The following is a 24,687-nucleotide window of genomic DNA, read 5'->3' on the forward strand; positions in this document are numbered from 1 at the left end:
ATAGCGAATTGTTTCATGACATTGAAATGGTCAAAGTATGTCATTTAATAAATACCAATTGCATTGGGCTGTGCTTGGGCTGGATCTGGAATATCTGGAATATCTGTTACTTATACCTTGCCTGTTCTAATTGTACCAAATCCAAGTCATTCCTCCCAAGTGAGAAGGAGCAGACCTTCCAAAGTTCTACAGAAACCATTCGGAGAGCTCCAAGAAAGTGTTTAGCCATTGACCATTAATGGAAAGACAATTTCCACTCCTTTTAATTTCATTCTACAAAGTACTGAAGCCATCTTTTCTTTTTGTTCTTTTTACTGTTTATATAAATTAGAAACAAGCTTTTATTACATGTCAATCCAATTCTACTCTCCCTCCCCTTCTCCCCTGCCCCCCAACCCTGTATCCCATCCCCTTTCTGCTCCCCAGGGAGGATGAGGCTCCATGGGGAATCTGCAAAGTCTATCATATCATTTGGAGCAGGGCACAGGCCCTCCCACATCAGAGAGTATCCTGAAGCCATCTTAACTGACACAAATGAACCAAAGTTGTCAACGAATCGAGAAAGTGAGGGAGAAACTAAAGAATACATTCATAGCCAGGTCCAAAATACAACATACGGACCTTCTTTTATACTCGGAATTGCATATCTTATATGTATGTTCAAGTCACATGTTTAAAAACTTGGGCACCGGATGACTAATACGTGATTCAGCAGCTCCATGGTTCCCAACTAAATAACTAACACTAGAATGATTTTTTTTTTTATGCTTGAACAAACTTGTCAAGACTAGATGGAGACTGTGTTTAAGGAGTAAAACTTGAGTGTGATGGAGTGATGAACTCAGATTTAATATTTGGGGAGTGAGTCACGCAGTGCTACTAGAACAACATCTTTAAGCCTTTTGTTCGGTTGAAGCCCGGAGTGGTTTACGTCCATGAAGTGATAAATATTTGGCACAACTAATATACTTGGTAAAGCCTCTCTCTGTCTCTACCAAGGGCTGTGTCCTGTCTCTGCTTCAGTGGCCTCTGTCTCGCCCTCTTTAGAAGGATCTTCCTTCCTCCCTCTCGTCTTTTGATGACCTTCCCATTTCCTGTTTTTTCCACGTCTTTCTCCTACAACGTCTCCTTCACGGTCTTTATTTACTTCCCCAGGATGCAGCTACACAGTATGTCTGTCTGTGTGGTTTCAATTACTTAGGAAGTCTCCATTCAGACTGATTGTCTTAAATGACCTTGAAAATATTATCTTATAATTCATAATAGCAATACTCTTTGACATCTCACTTATCTGGAATATTGATGCATTTCTTCTCAGTTCTGTGAGGCCCGCCAGGACTGCATGTGGCTCAAAATTAATTTCTTCAGGATTTGCACTTAAAAGACGCTGTTAACGGGTCTGGGTAGTTCAGTTGTTAAGAGCCGTTGCTGCTTCTACACAGGATCTTGGCTTAATCCCCAGCACCACAGCTAACAAACAGCTGTGTAAATTCAGTTCTAAGGGATCCACTGCCATCCTCTGGCCTCCTAGGACAATGCATTTATATGGTGCCCTTAAACACAAGCGACACACTCATATACATAAAATACAAATATGTAAAACAATCTAAAAATGTGAAAAAGATGCCCTTACGTTGAAGAAATATATTTGACACAATATGGAACTGTGATTGTATTTAATCACACATTATGCCTAAAACCCAGTAGTTTATTATATTATCTGACTGGCTACCGATTTGATTAAACATGAAAAAATGAAGCTATCCACAGTGTTTCCCAGGTCAAATTCTCAAGCATTGAAACACATTATAGCAAAGAAAAAGAACAGACATTGGGTAAAGGACGCAATTACTGGCTGTATGACCTTGAGTATATTTGCCTTTTCAAGCTTCTGTTTTCTGCATGTTCTCAAGGAAAAGCATACAGCGCTTATTTTATTTGGCATGGCGAGGATCCAGTATTGTAATAGATAGCCCACAATGAGCACGTTCATGGTGCGGTGAGAACTTAGGAACCTCTACCCATCCCCACCCACTAGCTACTCCTTGTCAGTTCACGACTATATGGACCTTACATATATGCTCTTTCTACTATTTATGTCAGTCCATGAATGTCCCACAGTTCACTGGCCACCATCCTATAAAAGCTGATTCCGGATTATGACAATGTAAGTTAGCAAGTTAGTTTTTTTTGATAACGTGTTCTTCCTTCTTTGATTGAGCTTCAACTTCAATTGCTGTCCTGTTGCTATATAAAACAAAAGTTACCAAATGTTCTATGGGAAGTTATTATTTCTATTCAAGATTTATTATGCATACAGTGTTCTGCCTGCAGGCCAGCAGAGGGCACCAGATCTCATTACGGATGGTTGTGAGCCACCATGTGGTTTCTGGGAAGGGAACTCAGGACCTCTGGAAGAGCAGCCAGTGCTCTTAACCTCTGAGCCATCTCTCCAGCCAGTATGAGCAGTTATCAGTCTAAGTGATTTGTAGACCAACCATCCAAGGCTAAAAAAATTCAGAATAAAGATTACCTTTATACTGAACACATGTAGATCCCTTTTTCATCCCTCTCCTCTCTTCCCACTTCTCCCCAATCTTCCTTCCCTCTCTTCTTCCCTTCCTCCTTTCCTTCATCCTTCTCTACTTCCTTCCTCCCTCCTTTCTCTTCTTCCTCCTGTTCCTTTTCTACCTATTCCTTCCAACTTCCTCCTCTCTGGATCTCTATGTTGCCCAAGCTGACCTCAAACTCCTGGTTCAAAAAATTCTCTTTACCTCAGGCTCCCACGTGACAGGGGTTACAGGATTACAGATGTGTGTCTCTGAGATAACTGTATAACTTGTTCTTATTATTTCCTAAATATCTATCTATCTGTCTATCTATCTACCCATCTATCTAGTATGTCTTAATAATTGCACACATTACTTACAATATATTAGGTATTATGAGTATCTAGAAGTTATTTCAAATATATGGGAGGGTGCATATAGGTTACATGCAAGTAAACAGCTATTTTATGTAGTGTATTAGAGCAATCATGGATTTGGACATTTTCAGAGAGTTCTGGGATCTAACTATGTGGATTTCGAGAAATGTAATACACACTGTGGGGTAGTGGTGTCACTTGCATTCAATCCCAGCACTGGGGAGACAGAGGCAGGTGGATCTCTGAGCGCAAGGCCAGCCAGGTCTAAAAAGCAAGTTCCAGGACCGCTAGAGCTACACAAAAAGAAAAACAAGCAGAAAAAGAAAAGAAGTACTCATTTAGATTATTGTGAACAGTATGTTTAAACAACTTACCAATAACTTTCAGTTCACGTTGGAGAGAAATGAAATTCCTCACCAGTCCCTGTGATGTAAGTGTATTAACGAAGACTAAAAGCTACACGTTGTCCGGGGGGAATTAGTGCTAAATTAAAACCAGACAACCTTGTTGGTTTCCACATTAGGATGGAAGGATCGCAATAGGAAGAAGCCTGGATGCTGACACAGGTCTTGTCTCCTTTTAGCTTCTGTGGTTCTGCAGAACCCTGGCATCTCTTCCAGCCTGAAATGCAGCAGCATCCTCAGAAAAGGAGGCTTTATTCTCTGAGGGCTCAGCCTAGTTGGCAGCTACTGAGGGCTTAATGGAAGGACTGGGCTACAAGATATAATGTATATCTACTTTTGTAGGGAAGCAGAAAAAAAAAAAAGAAAAAAAGAAAAAAACAACCCACAATTATCTATTTCTATTTCTGTTCTTATCCCCAGCAGGATACACAGCTAGTAGACACAGGCAGTGTTGTATTTCAAGGTGTAGAGAAATTATAATGCTGGTTAAGGATGCATAGAAAAGATCTGGGGAGAACAAAGAGAGGCCAGGATGTTCCAGAGGTGTGTTTGGAGAAATATCTTCTCTAGGAGAGTATCTTTGAGTCACAAACCACCCATGTAGGTCATCTGTCAGAAATGCTGCATAGCCTTCACTCTGAAAGACCATTCTTTTCTGGGAAGACAGTAGCCTCTGCAAGGTGGCTCCTCTTACAGTTACTACCCTCTCAAGGAAGATGGAGATACCTGTTGCTAAAGGTATTTTAATTTTCAACTGTAGTCATTTTTGACATTGAATATGTTAGAGTTACAAAGTCCACATCTTGCCACTGTTAAGATTTATAGGCTAATGTGTTTATTGCAGTGTGATTTTAGGGGAGACAAAAATACTCCTTTTTTTCTTGTTTGTTTGTTTGCTTTTGTTTTTCAAGACAGAGTTTCTCTGTGTAACAGCCCTAGCTGTCCTGGAACTCAATCTGTAGACCAGGATGGTCTTGAACTCAGAGATCTGTCTGCCTCTGCCTCCTGAGTACTGGGATTAAAGGCCTGCACCACCAATGTCTGGCTTCAAAAGTAACTCTTAATCATACCTAAAGTACAGGGCATAGAAAGCAGTATAAACACTTCATCTCTTTTCATAATCTGGTGCTCTGCCTCTAATGGAGGTGAAACTTCTGTGACATTATTTGAAAGCTGTAATTTTGGGGCCTAAATTTTTTCACTCTGTATACATAAGTTATAGATTTTTTTTGGGAGGGGGACATAAAATGTTTATGTCAAATCAAAGTTAGTACAAAATGTCATAACAAATAAAAACTTAGGGACACAGCATCTGAATTGTGTGTTTTCTGTTACATAAGCAAATGAGGCAATGTCAGTTTATAAAAGTTATCAGAGGAAACCATAAAATTAGATAAAACATAGACATGTAAAGAGGAATAAAACAGAAAACAAACAGACCTTAACAGTCACCATTATGTTTCCAAATGATGCAAGTTAGCATGTGGAAATCCAAGTACTGGCTTGAAAGGTTCATTTTATCCTCGATTGTGTAGATGTATGTATTTGGGGATATGCACCCTAGTGCAGGTACCCACTCAAGCCAACATGAAGCTATTCCCAGCTGTTGGCTGTTTAACAGAGGTCACATTTTCACCAAGGGTGTATGAGATAAAACAAAACATGAATGAGGCAGAAGGCTGAGATATGGATATGAGGTTAGAATCTTGAATGGCAGCTGGGCACGTCATTACTCGGACTTGTCATTGCACGGACTTGTCATTGCACACTGAAGTTGCACAGTGGTGTGAACTTGCCCTTTAAATCCTGAGGTCAGTTTCCAACTCCTGGTGGAAGGTGACAGAATGAATCAAAGGACATACAGCTGGTATCCACTGAGGATCAGATTGCTTGACTTACAGGAGAAGCCACCACACTGTGAATTTATCTTAACAACATGCTTGAATTTAGAGAAGGAAAGCCAAATCCAACTCCAAAGCCAGCATTAGTTTACATGAATTGGGACTAGAGGAATACTAGATAGTAAAGAGAAATAGATTTCTGTGTAGGAATAGTTTACTAGAATTAAATATTTTTTTTTTTTTTTTTACCATAAATCAGATTCCTCTAAAGGTTTACAGTGTGTTTTAAAATATATAGGCTTGGGAGAGAAAAAGAAACAGGATACAATGGTCTAAAAAAGAATAATAAAAAGAAAGAGAGTAGCTGGGTGTGGTGGCACACGCCTTTAATCCTAGCACTCGGGAGACAGAGGCAAGGGGATCTCTGTGACTTCAAAGTAAACCTGGTATGCAGAGTGAATTCCAGGACAGATAAAAGTTACACAGAGAAACCCTGTCTCAAAAAATGAAAACATAGAAATAAAAGAAATAGAATAATAAAAAAGCCATGCAAAGATGGGAAGCACAAAAAGAGTCTGGATACTATATGTTCTGTTATCTTTAAATTATTTCACTGCTGAGGAAATAGCAACAACTGTTAAAAACAAATGCTGCTGGATCAATTTAATTTATATATTTAAAAATGCTTTGACTTTCAAATTTAAGTCTAAGGACAGGTTACTGGGGAAAATGATTTCTATTTTTGTTTCCACAGAAAATAAAAAGCTGTGGACTCCTTCCAGATTAACATGGTTTGATCAAGCAAGACCCCCTAAAACAGTGTCCCAGGTGATCCAACATTCAAAACAGCTGGGACAAGGCAGCCTTGCAGACCACTGCGGCCAGGAAAAACTACTCATAATGGGGTCTGAGAACTTCCACTTAAAACTTAACAAAACCTTTAAAAGGGATTTTAGAAACAAAAGAAAAGAGACAAGCAAGGCTTCTTGGTAGCAGCATTTTTCTAGGTTGGGCTGTTTTGCAAGAGACAAGCAGAGACTTGCTCGGCTCCTTTTCCTGTACAAATAAAATATTAAAGTTTTTATGATTTTCCTCTTGAATTACTCTCCAAGTTAAATATAAAAAGTAAACTGTCTTCATATTTAAAGCGAGAAAGAATACCACTAAGTCTTGCTACAGAAAAGCCTGTACCTTAAGTATAGCCATTTTTAATGCTTATTGTAAAAAACCATCAAGACTTTCACATGAATTTAAATTCTCAGTATTGTTTAATGAAAAAAGAAACAAACATATCCAGTCATGTGCAGGACACATCAATACTGCTATTTGCCGTGTTCAATGAAAAGTACTGGGACTGTAGTCAGAAGATCCTCACACCCATTCCCCAGATGGTCATAATTTAAAGGTATCTTTCTACTCAAGGAACTCTATGGTAAAGCTACAATAGTTATATACCTAAAGCAATACCTAGTTACACGCTTTACACGGTCCCATAAAAAAAAAATAATTCAGTGGATCCTAGTCCCTGATGCAAACACGTTGCTCACCGTGAAAGTTCATTTCTTACCACTTCCCACGTCAAGGATAAAATCGCAACAGTGGTAAACACTGATGGGGAAATTCAATAACGCACACGATTGGCAGCTATAAAAGGTCTACTGCATTCTCAGGAACCTACCAGCTCAGCAAAGCAGTGTCTGCCTGTGAGAGGTCCAACACACAGGAGCGGGAGGCCAAAGGCAGGGCTCAGGTCACACTCTGCTTCTGTTACTAAGCAACTGTCATACACACCTCTTGGAGAGTGTGACTACAACCCAGCGAGTTCTGAGTTTACCCCCAGCTTCCAAAACTAAGCAGACTCCACTGAGGGCTGGATAGCTTTCTACATGGAAACGGGGACATCTGCCAGTTTGGTTCTCACTAGCAAGCCCTTCTGAGGCGTTGGAAGGAATAATAGTAGCATATATAGGTATGCACAGTCAAGAATGAACTATAACTATTCAGACTGTTGCAATTTAAAAATACAGCAAAGCGACCCCTCCCAAAGAAAACAAGTTTCTTCATAAATGAAATCTAGTGTACAAAAAAGCGGGAATGATGAGTAATTCAAATACAAAACTCAGGTAGAAGAAAACAGCTTACTGTTCCAACTACACAGGGTCATGGAGTTGACTCTACCACACAACTGCGAGATCTATCTATCTATCTATCTACCTATCCATCCATCCATCCATCCATCCATCCATCCATCCATCCATCCATCCACACACACGCCACTAGTGTAAAGTACTAACATTTCCAACTCAGGACTGCATTAAAACTGCAGCTCTGAAGCAGAGCCCAGAAGACCATCAAGCTTGGCTTCCTTCTTCCTGCTCCCGTGTCCCACAGGTATTAAAAGACGGGATCTGGTCTGTGAATGACTCTGCCATCCATGTGGAAGGCCAGCAGGAGCTGATTCTCTTGCCAGCTCCGTACGGTCATGGGTTTTCACTAAAAGCGGCTTCATAGCCGGGATCATACTTCTCTTCCTTGACAGCCACCTTCTTTGCATCCTCTTGTGCAAGCTGCAGGTTGAACGTGTACTGCACCTCCTGAACGTCTGTGCTCCGTTCAGTGCCCTTGAGCTGGTCTCTTAGGTCCTTCAGCTTAATGTAGTAATGAACTTTGTCCTGGGCTCGAGGGAACTGAGCACATCTGGCGCTGGAAGACGGCATGACGTAGCAGAGAGTTTCCGTGTCCGGGATCTTGTGGGGCTGGAGCCCAAATTCCAGGTTCTTAACCTTTACTCCAAAAACCTCTTTACTGAAAATTTCGTAAATACACTTCCCGTTAAACGCCGCTATTCGTGGCTGGTATTTCTGCAGTTTCTGCACTAGGATTCTACCGCCTTCCCGGAATTCTTTCCTGGACAGATCCTTGCTTCCGGGCGTCGTCCGTTCCACCACGTTGGTGAAGCCGATGCCATACTTCCCGGGTAAGGTGTGGTCATCCAGGTGATTCAGCTGAACCTCACTCAGCCCGGACAAGAACAGACACTTCCAGAAATGATTTCCAGGTCCAGGGTAATGATGGCCTTTGTAAGCAGCCATCAATCCTGGGTTAATTCCAATAATCACAATGTCCAGATTGAAGGTCAAAATGTCAGGGAGGGTCTTGGTCAAAAGCTCAGCTTCGGAAATGCCATTGAAACGGTCCGCTTTTCGTTTCACTTTAAATGCGTCTGTGATTTTTCCTTGATTTCCCTTTGGTTTCTTCGACTTGCCAGATTCTTTTGGCCGGGCAGGTTTTTTGGGTCCCGTGGGGTCCTTGGGTCCTGATGCTCTGGCTTTTCTTTTCCTTCTATTTGGAGCCTCTGGGGCAGGAGCAGTCCTGAGCGTCATGTTAGGAGTTTCAGCTAAAATTTGTCGAAATAGAAATGAATTAAAAGCTTGAGCTTGCCCCAGAGAATATCCATGCGCGCCCTCCCCATCCAAGCCTGCACCGCAGAGGGTGCGCCTACTCTGAGGCTTGGGTGCAGGGACTCACCGCAGGATCGATCCAGCCTCACCTTCCTGGCTCTCCGCTCCATCTGGGCTCACCAGAGAGCACACTTGTGGCACTGGGAGGGAAGACTCTGGCCTAAAACTCTTGCCTCGCCCCGCCCATGCCGCTACAACTCCCTAGGCTCCTTCAAGGGAGGTTTCCTGACTCAGCAAAAGCAGCAAACCCTGCTAAAGACTTAATGGTTTGTACCAGAGCTGGCTGTGGCAGTGATCACATCTCCAAGCTGGCAGCATAGACCAAGGCGGTGAGCACAGCTCTCAGTGATGGCGGTAAATGTATCCCCACCACCTTGGATAGACCAACAGCTGTGGCTTTAATTTTAGTTAGCAATGTTGTTTACCAGATAAAAGACTCGTGGCCAGATTTACAGTAAAGACAGATTCAGATAAAGAAAAACCTCTAAAGGTTTACAGTGTGTTTTAAAATATATGTACTCTTGGGAAAGAGAGGGAAAAAAAATCAGGATAATGCGGTTAAAAGAAAATAGAAAGAAAATGAGTAGCTGGGTGTGGTGGCACACGCCTTTAATTTCAGCACTCAGGAGGCAGAGACAAGCAAATCTCTGTGATTTCAAAGTAAACCCCCGTATACAGAGTGAATTCCAGGGCAGCCAAATTTACACAGAAAAACCCTGTCTCAATAAATAAAAAAAATAGAAGTAGAAAAAAAAATCGAGTAGTAAAAAGCCATGTAAAGATGGAAAATACACAGATTCTAAATACTGTATGCTATTGTGTTGCCTTTGTATTGTTTGACTGCTATGGAAATAACTGTTAAAAGAAATACTGCTGTACTAATCCAATTTATATATTTTTAAAATGCTTTGACTTCAAAATTTAAGTCTAAGGACAAGTTACTGGGGAAAAGAATTTCTATTTTTGTTTCCACAGAAAATGAAAAGTTATAGATTCCTTCCAGACTAACATGGTTTGATCAAGCAAAACCCCATGAAGCAATGTCCCAGGGGATCCAACATTCAAAACAGGGGACAAGGCAGCCTTGCAGACCACTATAGTCAGGATTTCTGTGTCTTCTTAGGATCCCTGTGACAGTGCCCCCTACTAGCAGGAAGCAGTTTAAAAAGAATGACATCCAAATTTCCAAATATTGTCTATAAATGTTTGTTTTCATTGAAATGGGGTTGGTTATAAATGGCTATTGACCACAACCAATCTCTTTTTAAAGGTTAACTATAGTCCTTATTTGATAACTGTTTTGTTGTATGTTTTACTGAATAGAGAATTCTCAATGCAGGAATCCAAAATGGCTGAAAGACACTTAAGAAAGTGCTCAACATCCTCAGCCATCAGGGAAATGCCAATCAAGGCAACTCTGAGATAACCATTTTACTCCTACCAGAATGGCTAGAATTAGAAACACCAATGACAACTCATGCTGGAGAGGATGTGGAGAAAGGGGAACACTCCTCCACTGCTGGTGGGAATGCAAACTTGTACAGCCATTTTGGAGATGGCAGTATGGCAGTTCCTCAGGAAAATGGGAATCAGTCTACCACAGGACCTGGCAATCCCCCTCTTAGGCATATACCCAAATGATCCACATCCGTGCAACAAAGACATCTGTTCAACTATGTTCATAGCAGCACTATTTGTAATAGCTAGGACTTGGAAACAAGATGCCCCTCAATTGAAGAATGGTTAATGAAGATGTGGCACATCTACACAATGGAGTACTACTCAGCGGGGGTTAAAAAAAAAAACAATGTAATAATGGAATCTTGAATTTGCAGGCAAATAGATGGAACTAGAAGAAGCCATCCTGAGTGAGGTAACCAAGTCACAAAAAGATGAACCTGATATGTACTCACTCATATATGGATTTTAGACATAGAGCAGAGGATCATCAGCCTATAATTCACCCTGCCAGAGAAGCTAGGATACAAGGAGGAACCTAAGAGAGACATGGTCCCCCACAGAAGGGGAAAGGGACAAGGACTCCTGAGCATATTTGGGGGGGGGGTTGAGTGGAGAGGGAGTTAGGAGAAAGATAAGGGGAGAAGAGGAGGGGAGAGGAGGATATGAGGGAGGAGGAAGATTGAGTCAGGGGAGGAATGGAGGAGAGCAAGAAAAGAGATACCATAATAAAGGGAGCCATTATAGGTTTGAAGAGAAATGCAGCACTAGGGATCTACAAGGATGACCCCAACTAACAATCTGAGCAATAGTGGAGAGGTTACCTTAAATGCCCTTCCCTGATAATGAGATTGATGACTACCTTATATGCCATCCTAGAGCCTTCATCCAGTAGCTGATGGAAGCAGAAACAGACACCTACAGCCAAATACTGAGTCAAAGTCCTGGAATCCAGTTGCAGAGAGGGAGGAGTGATGAGCAAAGGGGTCAAGGCCAGGCTGGAGAGACCCACAGAGACAGCTGACCTGAACAAGGGGGAGTTCATGGACCCCAGACTAATAGCTGGGAAACCAGCATGATCATGTTAAAGGAAATTTCCACAGTTGGATCTAAAATGTGGGGCCCAGACACTGGACAAGTGAAAACACTTTAAAGCAAAAGTTTGGGAAAGACATTCTCTTTCCCAAAGACACATTTATTTTCTCATAAGCAAATGTCCAAATCACTTTGACAGAAAAGTCACCTAAGTAATATATATTTAAAACTGCATACAATGATTTAATAGTAGGACCATAATAAATTTGACTGTAGTTGACAAATTCTCTGAATTAAATACACGGAGGCACAGAAAAACACTGGGTTGTAATTTTTTCCATAGCAATAAAGAAATACAGGGAGCATCTTTGATACATTAGGGCCCTTTTGCTGTATTAGCCTATCATTTATTATAAAGCTGGGGAGCAGATTTGCTCATTATCTATATCTGGCAATTGATATATATTTGTGTAATGGCAAATAAATGAATGAATGCAAACAAACCCATAAACCACTAGCTATTGTTGTATTTTTTATTTTCTATTTATTTATTTATTTTTTTTTTTTGAGACAGGGCTTCTCTGTGTAGCTTTGGTTATCCCGGAACTTGCTCTGTAGACCAAGTTGGCCTCAAACTCACAGAGATCTGCTTGCCCCTGCCTCCAGAGTGCTGGGATTAAAGGTGTGTGCCACCGCCACCTGAAGTACTATTTTTATCTTAAGTGGTCTGGTTTCTTTTAGAATAAAGTCTCTATTCTAAGTTCACTGCTTCTCCCACAGGAAATGAGTCCTACAATCCAGAAAAAAAAAATCCATTGCTGTGATCCATATTAAAGTCAGATCTTTAAAATCAGATAAGAGCTCGAAGGCTTCACAAAGTGAGTGTTGAACAATGGAATTTAATATATGTTAACCTTTGAAATCTTTTTCATTTGACAGCTATGCAATACATCTAATGTTAATTAGAACAATCAAGTAGAGGGCTTGGGTAAAGCACTACTCATTAAACTGTCTCGTTTTGCCTCAGTTGCTCATCTCAAATGAAGGTGGTTTACTTTTAACTACCAAGGAAGAAGAATAATTTTTCTTTCCTTTACGAGACAGAGACTTTGATGAGACAAATGGTTTTCCTAGGTGCAGAGACTATCATGGTTGAGGAAGGTCAGTTTCGCAGTATTCACTAATCTTTGAATCTCACTAATCATCTAGTTCATGCCTTGTATGTACTCAGCACTGTAGGAATGCAAAGTACGGCAGACTGGTGTGGTGATATATTGTTTAGGCCACTGGAGATCAAAAGAGCCAAACAGCTACTAGTTAGCCATAGAATCCCAGGACTCGGGAGACAAAAGCAGATGGATCTCTCAGAGTTGACGGCCACCCAGGGCTACATGAGATTGAATCAGTCTGAAAGAATAACAGAGCTCACGGCTTTAATCCCGTCACTAGAGAGTTATAAAACATAGGAGCAGGGGCTTCAGTAGTGAGTCTTAGGATTGTTCTCAGTCAGCAGTCTGAGGCTTGGTGAGAGCCCGGGGATCAGCCCTTTCAGCCTGAGGTAGAGGTGAGGCTGGTGACTGTCTGCGTTGTTTCTCTAATCCTCAGCGTGAATCTTGAACCCCAATATCTGCCTCTGGGTCTTTTTTCCACATTTTAAAATAACTTTTTGATTTCATTTTACATTCAAACCACAGTTCTCCCCCCCCACCCCCTCCGCGCCCCGATGCCGACTTTCACCCCCTCACCTCCCTCCTAGCCCACCACCTCCAGTTCATTTCCCACAGGAAAGGGCTCCCATGAGGAGTCAACATAGCCTGGCATGATAGTTTGGGGCAAGGCCAGGCTCCTGTCCCGTGATTTAAGGCAGAGCATGGCACCCCACCATGGGGAGTGGGCTCCAGCAAGCTAGCTCATGTACCCGTTTTATATCATGGCCTTACTGCCCCTGAGCACGCACTGACGATTCTAGTGTTATAAAGATGTTATATTAAAAAAAAAATCTTGTGCTTCAGAGCCAAGAGAAGAGGTAAATGAAAATGTAAACATTCTCTATAAAAAGTAACCAAGCAGAAGACTTAAATAGTTATTGGGCATATCCTTCTTCTCTCTCACTTGGTCACATTAGTGACATCTTGGTATTCTCCGATACTCTTCCTGTCTACACCTCAAAATTCATCCTCTGGGCTCCAGAAAATATATCATGCATACTTACTTATTGATTACTTCCAGGCACTTGTGTATGTCTTTAAAGCTGAATGAGAGATAGGCATAAGACATATGTTTAATGTGCATTTGGCTTTATAGTCCAGTGTAAGAAACAAGTCTTCATAATCTTAGCATGTATTTCGACAAATTTCAATGAAATGGAGCCCTCCCATAATATATTCTATTGTCATTTATGTTAAGTAGGAACGTTATGCCACATTTTCATTTAAACCCATGATATGGAAATTAGTATTTGCATAGAATATAAGTGAGTGTGTATATTTAACATCCTTAGAACTTAACATCCTCAGATGGAAACAATCCATTTCTCATCATGATACAGAAATAAAGAGTGCAATAACAGGGAGAGCTAAGCAAAGACAAGATGGTTCAAGCTGTCTGGGAGGAATTTGTGGTGTACTAAATTCATACAACCTTACTGAGTCACACATTAACACACAAGGATATCAGAAGGGAAAGCAGCTGGAGGCTGGCATGGGGTCCTATCCCTGCAGAATCTCTGTAGAACTGTAGAACACTCACACCTGAGGCTGCTTGAAATGCAGCATAATTCCTAGGAAAGGAGATTTTATTCTCCGAGGACTCAGCCTAGTTGGCTGCTTTTGAGTCTCCTAGGAAGGGCAGGGCTGCGAGACATCCTGCGTGCCTACCACTGCAGGAAGCAGAGACAAGGAAATGATCTCTTTCTGTTGTTCTCATCCTCAACAGGACACACAATTAAGAATCACAGACAAAGAGTACATCCCCGATACAACTACCATCAGAGCCCCTGAATATTGGCCTTGGTTTATCTCGTAATTCCCACTGCATTGCCTGCACCTGTAGATGGCTCTGATGAATTTGTCAAGAAGGAGACCCAGGGATTGAACTCCTGGAATCCACTCGGAAGCTCAGCCTCCCCCCGGATGGAATCTGGATCACCTGCTCTGTAGTAGAAGTAAGAAGTAAGGACTTTGAAATCTCTTGTGAATGAAAGTAAGTCACACTCCAAGTTGCAGACCCACTTTGGGAACTTCATAGGAAGGCAGAGAGAGGACTGGGGAGTTCAAAAAGAGGCCAAGGTTTCCAGAATGGCCTTTAGAGTCTTGTAATAAGGCGGTGACTTCTATGGTACAAACCACCAATGCAGGTGATCTATTAGAAGTATTCTCTTGGCTTCATCTTGTAAGATGAAGATGTCTTGATTTAGAGACTGCCTTCCTGGGTAGACAGAAGCCTCTACAGTGTGGTTTCACTTATGTTTTACTACATAAAACCATTGTTACTTTTATTTATATATGTATATGAACTACAGCTAATGTAAGTAAAACTTTTCTGACAATTGTACATTTTAGGGCATTAACAAATTGGAAATCAGTGTGACATTTTCTCAGGAAGCTGGGGATAGATCTACCTCAAGATCCATTTGGAAATATACCCAAATGCTTCTAATACCACAGAGATATTTGCTCAACCATACTCATTGCTACTCTAGCCATAATGGCCAGGAATGGAAACAAGCTAGATGTCTCTCAACAGATGAATGGATAAAGAAAATGTGGTACATTCACGTAATGGAATATTACTCGCTATTTTTAAAAAGTGAAACAATGATATTTTCAGGTAAAGTGATGGGGAAAAAATCCTGAGTGAGATAAATTGAACCCAGAAAGACAAATGTTACAAGAATTTATTTGCTTTTATGTGGAAATTAGTTGTTAACTCAACGATAAGCATGGTACATCTGTAGAACTACAGAGGTTAACTATAGAGTAAAGGACTAGGGAAGGATTAATCAGGGAGAGTGAGGAAACAGGAAATAAGGGAGACACCTAAAATTAAGGGTTATTTAAGGGGTTATATGGAAACATAATACAGTAGAAGCTTTATTTACATTATATATGAAAGTGGTCTAAACAACATCACCAAATAATGACAGAACTCCAACTGGACATCTCTTGTCACCAAATGAAGCTTCCAGCACAAGGGATGGGTTACATATAATTGAGTTTTTGGGCAAAGGGATCCCATGGGATTTACCAAGCAATCCAGGGTGTTCCCATCACTATAGGTCACTTTCCACAAACTGAAGGTAAGGGGCCATGGCTGAAGATATAACCTACACAAATCATTGAACACGGAGAAGTTGAGCTGTTGCCTACATACAGCCTTCACCATTACATTCTAGTGTCTTTGGTATAGTAAGGCATTCTGCACATTACCAAAGAAGTGTAAACACCAACTTAGTTACAAACCCTTCACTCGGTAATAATTCTGCCTGAAAGATATGCTAGCCCAATGGTGGCGCAAACCATGCGGGAGTAACCAACCCATACACGATATGACTTAAAGATCCCGCCACAAGATGGAACCATACCCAGTGCTGCTTTGGAAACGTAGAATCCAAGACTCGATACCTCAGGGACACGGGCTAAAAATCAAATACTGTTCTCCTAAGGAAATGTAGCAATAAAATGACTTCTAATTACATTCTGCTGTACACATACATCAATGCCTTGCTTTGCAGTCTTCAGAGAGGCTTCCTCCTGCATCAGATGGAAAGAAATACAGAGACCCACAGCCAGACATCATGCAGAGTGAGACCCTGAAATGCTCAGTCCTAAGCGGGATCTATCAAATCTCTCCTCGCAGCGCTGCCGAAGAAGAGCCCAACCACACAGAGGTGGGAGGAGCAGGTGGAGAAGGCCTTTCTGCGGCCCTGGCCTGACTGCATCCTCAGGATGGCCACCAGGATGCGGGTGTAGGAGACCAGCACCAAGCATAAGGGCCCCACTAGGACGAACACAGAAGCTGCAAAGATGACGACTTTGTTGAGCGTTGTGTCAGCACAGGCCAGCTTGAGGACAGACAGGATTTCACAGAAGAAGTGATTGATTTGGTGGGGCCCGCAGAAGGGCAGCCTCAGGATGAGGATTACATGGACCAGAATCAGGAGGAAGCTAAATATCCAGGAACCAGCAGCCAGGATAGTACACACTCGCCAGCTCATGATGATGGTATAGTGTAAGGGGTGGCAGATGGCGACAAAGCGATCATAGGACATCACCACGAGGCGAAGGCATTCTGTGTGTGCGAAAGCCAAGAAGAGAAAGGTCTGAGTCATGCATCCAGCAAAGGAGATGGGCCTGGCTGGATCTAGGAGGTTCACCAGCATCTGGGGCACGGTGTTGCAGACATAGGCAATGTCAACGATGGCCAGGTAGGACAGGAAGAAGTACATGGGAGTGTGGAGTCTGGAGTTTCCACAGATTAGTCCAAGGATGACCCCGTTCCCCAGCAGGGTGAATGTGCAGAAGAGAGAGAAAAGCAGAAAAAGGACTAGCTGGATCCTTGGGCTAAGACAGAATCCCAGCAGGATGAACTCTGTGACCGTTGTCTGATTTTCTTCCATTTCACTATGAAGGAGAGATAGAGCGTACTAGGAGATACAATTATATTAAAACACTTTTTTAAAAAATATTTGATCGGTATTTTTGTTATAGAATACTTTTAAAATATACGTTTAGAAACTCATTCAAGTAAATTAATTAATAAAGTATTACTTATCAAATTTAAATAGTTTTTTTAACAAATATTTAAATTATAACTGGAGGATGGAGGCTGTTTTGATGGGCAAGGATAACTGGGTTATGGAGTAGAAGGTGAATTTTAGAACATGCACACATTTGCACTGTTATCGAGGAGGAAGTTTGTAGCAGTAATAGTAGCTAATCTAATATAGAAATAGTTCTATATGAAGTTATGTACATCTGTGCTTTCATTTGTCTGAAACATATTCTATCGACATATAAGTGTATGTAAAATGTGTATCATCGCTTTGATAAATGAGCACAAATCAATGTTTGATCATTTGGTAACTGGATCACTGAAAGAGTTATTAATTCACTATGCCTATTTTTCCATGCGTTGAAAGAAGATCAGTTACCATTTGGTTGAATGGTGATACAGGACTAGACATCAAACTACTCCAGATTGGTGTTCCTGTAAACTCCTGGGGATTTGGAGGGTGATGTCCACAAATCTACAAACCTGTGATTTCAACATTTAGACATTGTTAAAATCTTATCAAGTTAAAAATTCATCCAGTGACCTTAACATTCTAGGGTAAATATCTAAGTCAGAAAGATGGATTTTTTTTTCTGCATCAGCAAAGCTTTAACATTTAGACACTCCACATTTAGAAAAGCAAATCTCAAAGTTTAATCTGTCTCCCCGTAGTATCAGATGTGGGCCAGAAAGAATTTGTAGTATGATTCCCTGTTGTTTACCAATTATGCAGCTCAAGAAGAAGCCTGGTTATGTATAGGTGATGGAAAAGGTTGGAAAACTAGTTTTCTTGCCAACACTGTTATAGAGACTTTGCCAGGTCATCTTATGGAAGAGTCTATAGATTGGTGTCTTAGGCACCAAATATTACAGGAATACAAAGTAGGGCAGGGCAGGCTTACAGAAACATTATTGTGGAGGCTTCATTGTAAAATTATCTCCAGGACAAAGAGATTCATATAAAGGTAAACTTTAAACATCAAAACCTTAGACGCAGAAAAGTTAGAGGTTTTTTTTTTTTTTTTTTTTTTTTTTTTAATTCCTTCTCTCATTTTGCCATGTAATCAGAGACACCTACTTTCCTTTCCATACCCACCACAAAGCACATCCTTCAGGCCACAGAAAATCTAACATGTACTTACTGTCCAGAGCATTCTAGATGTCTAACGTGCATCCTTAAAACTATGTACAAAGAAAGGTATGTGTAAGACATGGACTTGACATTCATTTGGCCTCATATTCCATTGGAATAAAAACATTCCCATAAGCTTAGCATGTATTTTGGCAGGGTTGACAAGAATTAAATGCAACCTTTATGAAATAACCATCATAAATTAATTTTCATGAAGTGGAACATCATTCTGTAACTTATTCTATTCTTCTATTATGATTTCTGTTAATTAGGAAAATCATTTCACATATTTCATACAAACCTACAGTGTAGAGCTCACTCACATATAGGATGTGACTGATTAGCCTGTAAATTCAGCATCCAGAAAGACAACTGATTTCTTTTCCTGGTTAACAAAGAGGGGTAACGGAGAGCAAATCATAACCGAGAAGTGTTAACCAGTCTGGGAGGGTTTAGGTAGTTAAGTCAGGCAACTTTCATATCTGAGCATTAAACACAAGCTTTTCAGAAGAGGAAGCAGCTGGAGGTTCACGCAGATCCTGCCTCCTCAGATCTTCGACGCAGCTGCAGAAACCTCCCTGATTGAGAGGTAGCCACATCCTCAGGAAAGGAGATGGTATTCTCTCAGGGCCCAGCCTAGTTAGCTGCCCTTGAGAGGTCACAGGAAAGGCTATGCTGTGAAATATCCTCCATGCCTACCTCTGCTGGAAGTAGCAACAAAGCAATTGTGTTCTTCTATTTCTGTCCTTATCCCCAGCACACAATTAGGAAATATAACCACCAAGCATACCTCTGAGACTATAACGCTCATTAGAGTCCCTAAATGCGTCTCGTTATTTGATTTCATAATTTCCAGAATAGCATTGTCCCCAGTATCTATGGGATTCTGGTAAGCTTGCCAAGAAGCTGGACCACTGAGGGAGCTGCTGGCATCCATTCGTCAAGTCAACCTGATTTGGATGGAGTTTGGGTACCTCAGGCTGAAGAACACAGGGAAGAAAAAAAAAAAAAAAAAGACTCTGAAACTTTGTTTGTTTGCAAGTTGCACTCCAAGGTTGGGAGGCCCTGTGAGAGCTGCTTAGCGAGTCATAGGAAAGACTGGGGAGTCTGAGGAGGAGGTAAAGTATTCCAGAGTGTCTGCTTTAAGGCAGTACCTTGTAAGGCAGGGGCCACAAATGCAGGCCATTGCTTGGAAGTCCTCATTCAACTCCTTCTGAGACTGTCACTTTGTTGGAAGGAAGGAGCCGCTACAAGGTGGTTTCCCTTATATCGTCTCTTCCAGGAAGTCAGAGATGCATGGTACAAGAAGCATTTTCATTTTTATTTATATCTTTCCTAATATTGGATACTGGAGAAATAATAACTTTTTAACCCAGTGAGTTTATTACACTGTGATCCTGATCTTCTGGGCTTAAAACATAAACCCAAGGGAGTTTATCACATCTTCCCACCTTTACAGGCCATGGTCACCTCGATCTTGAGTATGTGTCCATGGTGAGGAAGAAAAAAAGCACTGATTTTAGGGAAGCCAAACAATAATTTCCTATATGAAAATCCCCTGTGCATAGAGGACACTGCGTAAAGATTTTATCTTCTTTTTGTATCCAGGAGATCGACAAGTAATATAAATAAAACTCCCATGATAACAATAAGAAATCTTCACCATGTAAGAAACCAGTCATAAAGACTCATTCTAGAGTAAGGCGTTGGTGGCACACATCTTTAATCCCAGCACTTGGGAGGCAGAGGCAGGCGGATCTCTGCAAATTCTAGGTCACCCTGGTCTACAGAGCAAGATTCAGGATAAGAAAGGTTACACAGAGAAATCCTATCTTGAAGAAAACAAAAACAAGCAAAAAGTCATCCCAGTGAAAGAAATTAAACATTTGAGTCAGGTCCAGGTAAACACACAATTTCATAAGGGCAAACAAATGGAAGTTTGGGAAACACACCACCCAAATCACGCCTTTTCTAGTGTATAATAAGTTAGGAAAATCTCTGCTTCAAAAAGTTGTCACTGTGAAACATAAACACATGGAAAACAGACAGAAATTAGAATAACACAGGAAGCAAAGTTTAATTGAAACATGTTTATAAATGTTTGTATTAATTTTAACCACATAGAAATCAGAAAATTATCTCTATGGAGAAATAGCCTGAAAAGTCTATGTGAACAGGGTCTTATGGAAAACATTTCTATGTGATCAACACATATTTGAGGATATAGACCTGAAAAATTAGAGGATAGTAATTAAGTTTTGCACTTGGAAATACAGCAAAAACTAAGACTTAAAAAATTTCCTGTTGACCATGACACCAATGGCTGTCACTATCGATCAAACTACCTATGTTCTGTTGAAAGTGAAATGAAATAGGATTTATCATGTGTTGGCTTTCCCCAAGAGATATAAACAAACATCCCTGTGCCCAGAAGGGCACAGATGACAGACAAAAAAAAAAAAAAAAAACAGACCCACCCAAGTCTAGCTCAATGGACTAGCAGATGTTGGAGGATTTCTTACAGGAGTGTGGATGATTAAAAGGCAGCCTCAACTCTGAAGAGCCTACCTCAATAATGGGTAAGGACTCAATGAAAGCTGCCTACATGACGTGCAGGCAGTGTGGGTGGACAGCAAGTTTCAGTCCATAGCAGATATGTATCTGCTAAGTTTCAGGACCATCTTGAGACTTGTGAGTTTGTTTTCTTCCTGTGCTTCATCACCTTAATTTGCTTGCTAAGTCGTAAGTGCATCCATTCCAGGAGGAAATATTTCAAGTAGAAGGAGGTAGCTACTCAGTTTCTGGATAGCATTTACCATTTTAAAGGATAAAACTGCTACATGAGTATAAGAATGGATAAAGCCAACAGTGCAGTAAGTATTAGTTGGAATAAAAATATTTATGTGCTAACAGTTTGCTTTTAATAGACATTCAAAGACCTTATGCTTAAAGCACTTCTAGAATTAATCATAGCATTTAACTGAGAATAATATATATAAATCCTAACTAAAACAGGAGGATGGCATCAGTGCTCAAAGGAAAAAAAAATCATCAGAGACTTTCCCTACAGTGGAAGGGGCAACTAAGATGTGGGAGGGGCAACTAAGATGTGGGAAGGGGTATCTCCAGGGCAGCACAACAGATGTTCTGGGTGGGGAGTGCTGGTGTGGTTCTGAACTGTGATTTCACTTTCGAATGTCAGGTGTTTATTTGGAACAGATCCCGCCAATAAAAGAGGCCGCGTTTGTGACAGGAATTATTTTTCTTGGCTGCTAGTGTTACTTTTGCTGGGACTCAGAGCAAAAGTGCTCCTCTACACAATGTGCAGTTACGCCTGGCAATAAAAACCAACACCAGGCTACATCACCCAGCCCTTTTACATTTAATGAGGGTCATGTTTTCTCATAACTCCTGAGGCTGCAGTGGATACGAGATTGGAATCCTGAATTACACCTGATCAATCTGAAGTAGAGATCACAACCGGAGCTTTTCTCATCGCCAGCTGATGTGGGATAGAATTATGAGAGGAGCCATTGACTCACAAGATCTGACACTCCAGTATGAGATCATTGTTAGAGGTCAGCAGGACAACACCCAGCTGGCGCTGGCCAGAGAAGGGATTGCTTGGCTCGTGGGGTGAGATCTCATCTATCCAGTATCACTGGTGGAATGCTGGGTGTGAGAACACAAGAATGGGAAAATAGCCATACTTTTCTATATTCTTTGAGAGAGACTAAATATCCAAGGGAAGCTCACACACATTTACCAAAAAAAAAAAAAAAAAAAAAAAAAAAAAAAAAAAGAAGCTTCCCATATTTACCCCTGTGATGATGATATTGAGAGAGACCAGAGAGTACAGTACACTAGATATCAAGGCAAACTAAAAAACAAAACAAAACAAAACAAAAAAAAAATGATTCCAGGTACTCGAGATATGGCTGTCTGTGTTAAGTGCTTGCTACATAAGCATGAACACTTGAGTTCAGTTCCTCAGCGCTCACAAAAGAAGTAGACATGCAAGGAAACACCAGCAGCCCCTGTGCTGCAGAGGTAGAGACAGGTTCAGTAAAGGGATCCTGCTTTAAAAACTGAAGGGGAAAACAGAAGAAGAAGACACCCAAAATTGACCTCTGACCTACACACACACAATGTGTACACATGTGTATACATGACGCATGGATATCTGTGTGTGTGCAGGGGTATACACAAGCAGACAGCAGAATACATGTGCATATACACTAAATGATTTTATAGACGACTTATTGAGAAACCCCCCAAATATTTGGAGATTAAATGCTAGTCTTTAGTTTTTAACTGGCTTGCAGAGCCAGCTGTGCACCAACAACTCTGTTCTGCAGAGAAAGCCTCTCATGGGGGTTGGGGGGGGGTGAGATGATCTTGGAGGACAGTGACAGGCACCCTGACTAATTGCAGTAGAAGACCGGATAGAAGGATGCATGGAAAACCGCAACAGATTCAAATTGCGGTTCATCGTTGTACAGTTGTAGAGGAACAGGGCACTACCCTAACAGTTTAACCTGATTCTCACTTTCAGCTTAGTCAAGGAGATAATGCTCCTGTTTACCCTTTTACTAGCTGCCAAGGAACCAGTCTACAAATGGAGCTTCAGGGATGTCACTGGCTATGGTCTTAAAAAAAAAAAATACCCCCCTCTTCGTTTCCCTGTTCCTTCACTCAGCAGACAAGATCCTAATGAGTTAACGATTTTAATATAAATGTTCCTACCCTCACAAAGCACATGTGTCCTCAATTGTTTCCTGGGCTAGGCAAGCACAGTTGCAAAATGTACCAGGGTGTGATGGGTTGTCTTTGGGTACAGATTGTTTTGCTTCTAAATCTTGTGCAGCTTGTGAAGATAGCTAATCACTTTAAAGGTTTGATAGCATATAACTTTTTGGACCTAGAATATTATGAATAATAATATAACACAATAATAATAATCATTACATAACAATAACAGCAATTACTATATAATAGCATTATGTAATTCCAAAATCAATTCAATTGGAGATTAGTCGTGTCTGATAAAACCTTGTGTCAAGAATATATATATATACATTCCCCCCCCCCCCCCCCCCCCGCACCAGGGTGGAGAATGTGTTCTTATCATCAGGAACAGAAAAAAGACAATGTGGATGTTTTTGTATTTAGCTAACACCTGGAGAAAAAACACTGAAGTTTGTGGTCCAAGCATCACACCAACTGGGAATGAGTTTCTTTGCACAGTACCCTTCTCAGAGCACACTTGACCTCAGCGTTCCTCAGGCTGTAGATCAGGGGGTTCAGCATGGGGTTGAAAAAACTGTAAAACAGGAAAAGGATCTTCTGCTGCTCCTCGGGGTGCTGGGACTTGGGGGCCATGTACATGACGATGGCGCTGCCGAAGAAGAGCCCAACCACACAGAGGTGGGAGGAGCAGGTGGAGAAGGCCTTTCTGCGGCCCTGGCCTGACTGCATCCTCAGGATGGCCACCAGGATGCGGGTGTAGGAGACTAGCACCAAGCATAAGGGCCCCACTAGGACGAACACAGAAGCTGCAAAGATGACGACTTTGTTGAGTGTTGTGTCAGCACAGGCCAGCTTGAGGACAGACAGGATTTCACAGAAGAAGTGATTGATTTGGTGGGGCCCGCAGAAGGGCAGCCTCAGGATGAGGCCCATATGAACCACGCCAAGGAGGGAGCCGCATGCCCAGGATGTGATAACCAGAGCAGAACAGTCTCTCCAGCCCATGATGGTAGTGTATCGGAGTGGGTGGCAGATGGCGACAAAGCGATCATAGGACATCGCCACGAGGAGGAGGCATTCTGTGTGTGCGAAAGCCAAGAAGAGAAAGGTCTGTGTCATGCATCCAGCAAAGGAGATGGGCCTGGCTGGATCTAGGAGGTTCACCAGCATCTGGGGCACGGTGTTGCAAGCATAGGCAATGTCAACGATGGCCAGGTGGGACAGGAAGAAGTACATGGGAGTGTGGAGTCTGGAGTTTCCACAGATTAGTCCAAGGATGACCCCATTCCCCAGCAGGGTGAAGGCATAGAAGAGCGAGAAAGATGCAAAAAGAATTCGGTGAATCTTTGGGCCAAGGCAGAATCCAAGCAGGACAAACTCTGTAACCATTGTCTGATTCTCCTCCATTTCACTGTGAAAGAGATGCCGAGAGCTGAGGCGCTGCTGTTTGGAATGGAGGTGTCAATGTTTTCCTTCTCACATTGTAACATGAGTCTGCCATCCAACTCTTGTCTACTTGGGCATTGAATACTATTAATATCCTCCTGTAGGAACCTAATTAATTAAAACTACACACGTAGATGTTTATGAAAACTAGATTATCTATATGCAAAATAACTAGTCCCACATGGAACTTTTAGAAGAGAAACGTGTCAGCAAAGGTTATTTACTTAGAACCACCAACCACGAGGCAGTTAAGAACTACTGAGTGGACACGTACAAAATCAGCATGAAGCACTGGTCATTTCAGGCTTTACATTAGCAAATCTGTAGGGGAAGTGCTGAATCCCAAAATGAGGTCTCAAAATGAGAACAACACCAGAAAAGAGAATAATTCGAATTGCTTTGGTAGAAGTTATGATTGTTACTATAAATATTTATACCCTGACTAATTAGAGACTGCTTTCAT

The 24,687-nt window shown here is 41.4% G+C and overlaps 2 protein-coding genes and 1 pseudogene across 2 annotated transcripts; all 3 read right to left on the reverse strand.

Moving 5' to 3' along the window:
- Positions 1–7,522: 7,522 nt before the first annotated feature.
- LOC127214292 (G/T mismatch-specific thymine DNA glycosylase-like) lies at positions 7,523–8,742 on the reverse strand (annotated as a pseudogene).
- Positions 8,743–15,950: 7,208 nt separating this feature from the next.
- Positions 15,951–16,742, reverse strand: LOC127214293 (olfactory receptor 2A1/2A42-like). The gene has a single exon (XM_051174689.1). The coding sequence runs from the start codon at positions 16,740–16,742 to the stop codon at positions 15,951–15,953; it is 792 nt and encodes a 263-aa protein (XP_051030646.1).
- Positions 16,743–23,243: 6,501 nt separating this feature from the next.
- On the reverse strand, positions 23,244–24,185 carry LOC127214256 (olfactory receptor 2A1/2A42). The gene has a single exon (XM_051174656.1). It carries the CDS (start codon positions 24,183–24,185, stop codon positions 23,244–23,246), a length of 942 nt encoding a protein of 313 aa, XP_051030613.1.
- Positions 24,186–24,687: the final 502 nt, after the last annotated feature.

Source organism: Phodopus roborovskii, unplaced genomic scaffold, assembly GCF_943737965.1.
Source record: "Phodopus roborovskii unplaced genomic scaffold, PHOROB, whole genome shotgun sequence".
Lineage (NCBI taxonomy): Eukaryota > Metazoa > Chordata > Mammalia > Rodentia > Cricetidae > Phodopus > Phodopus roborovskii.

Bases quoted from the DNA above. Each gene is read 5' to 3' on its own strand.
- LOC127214256 (XM_051174656.1), bottom strand. From the start codon at position 24,185: ATGGAGGAGAATCAGACAATGGTTACAGAGTTTGTCCTGCTTGGATTC.
- LOC127214293 (XM_051174689.1), bottom strand. From the start codon at position 16,742: ATGGAAGAAAATCAGACAACGGTCACAGAGTTCATCCTGCTGGGATTC.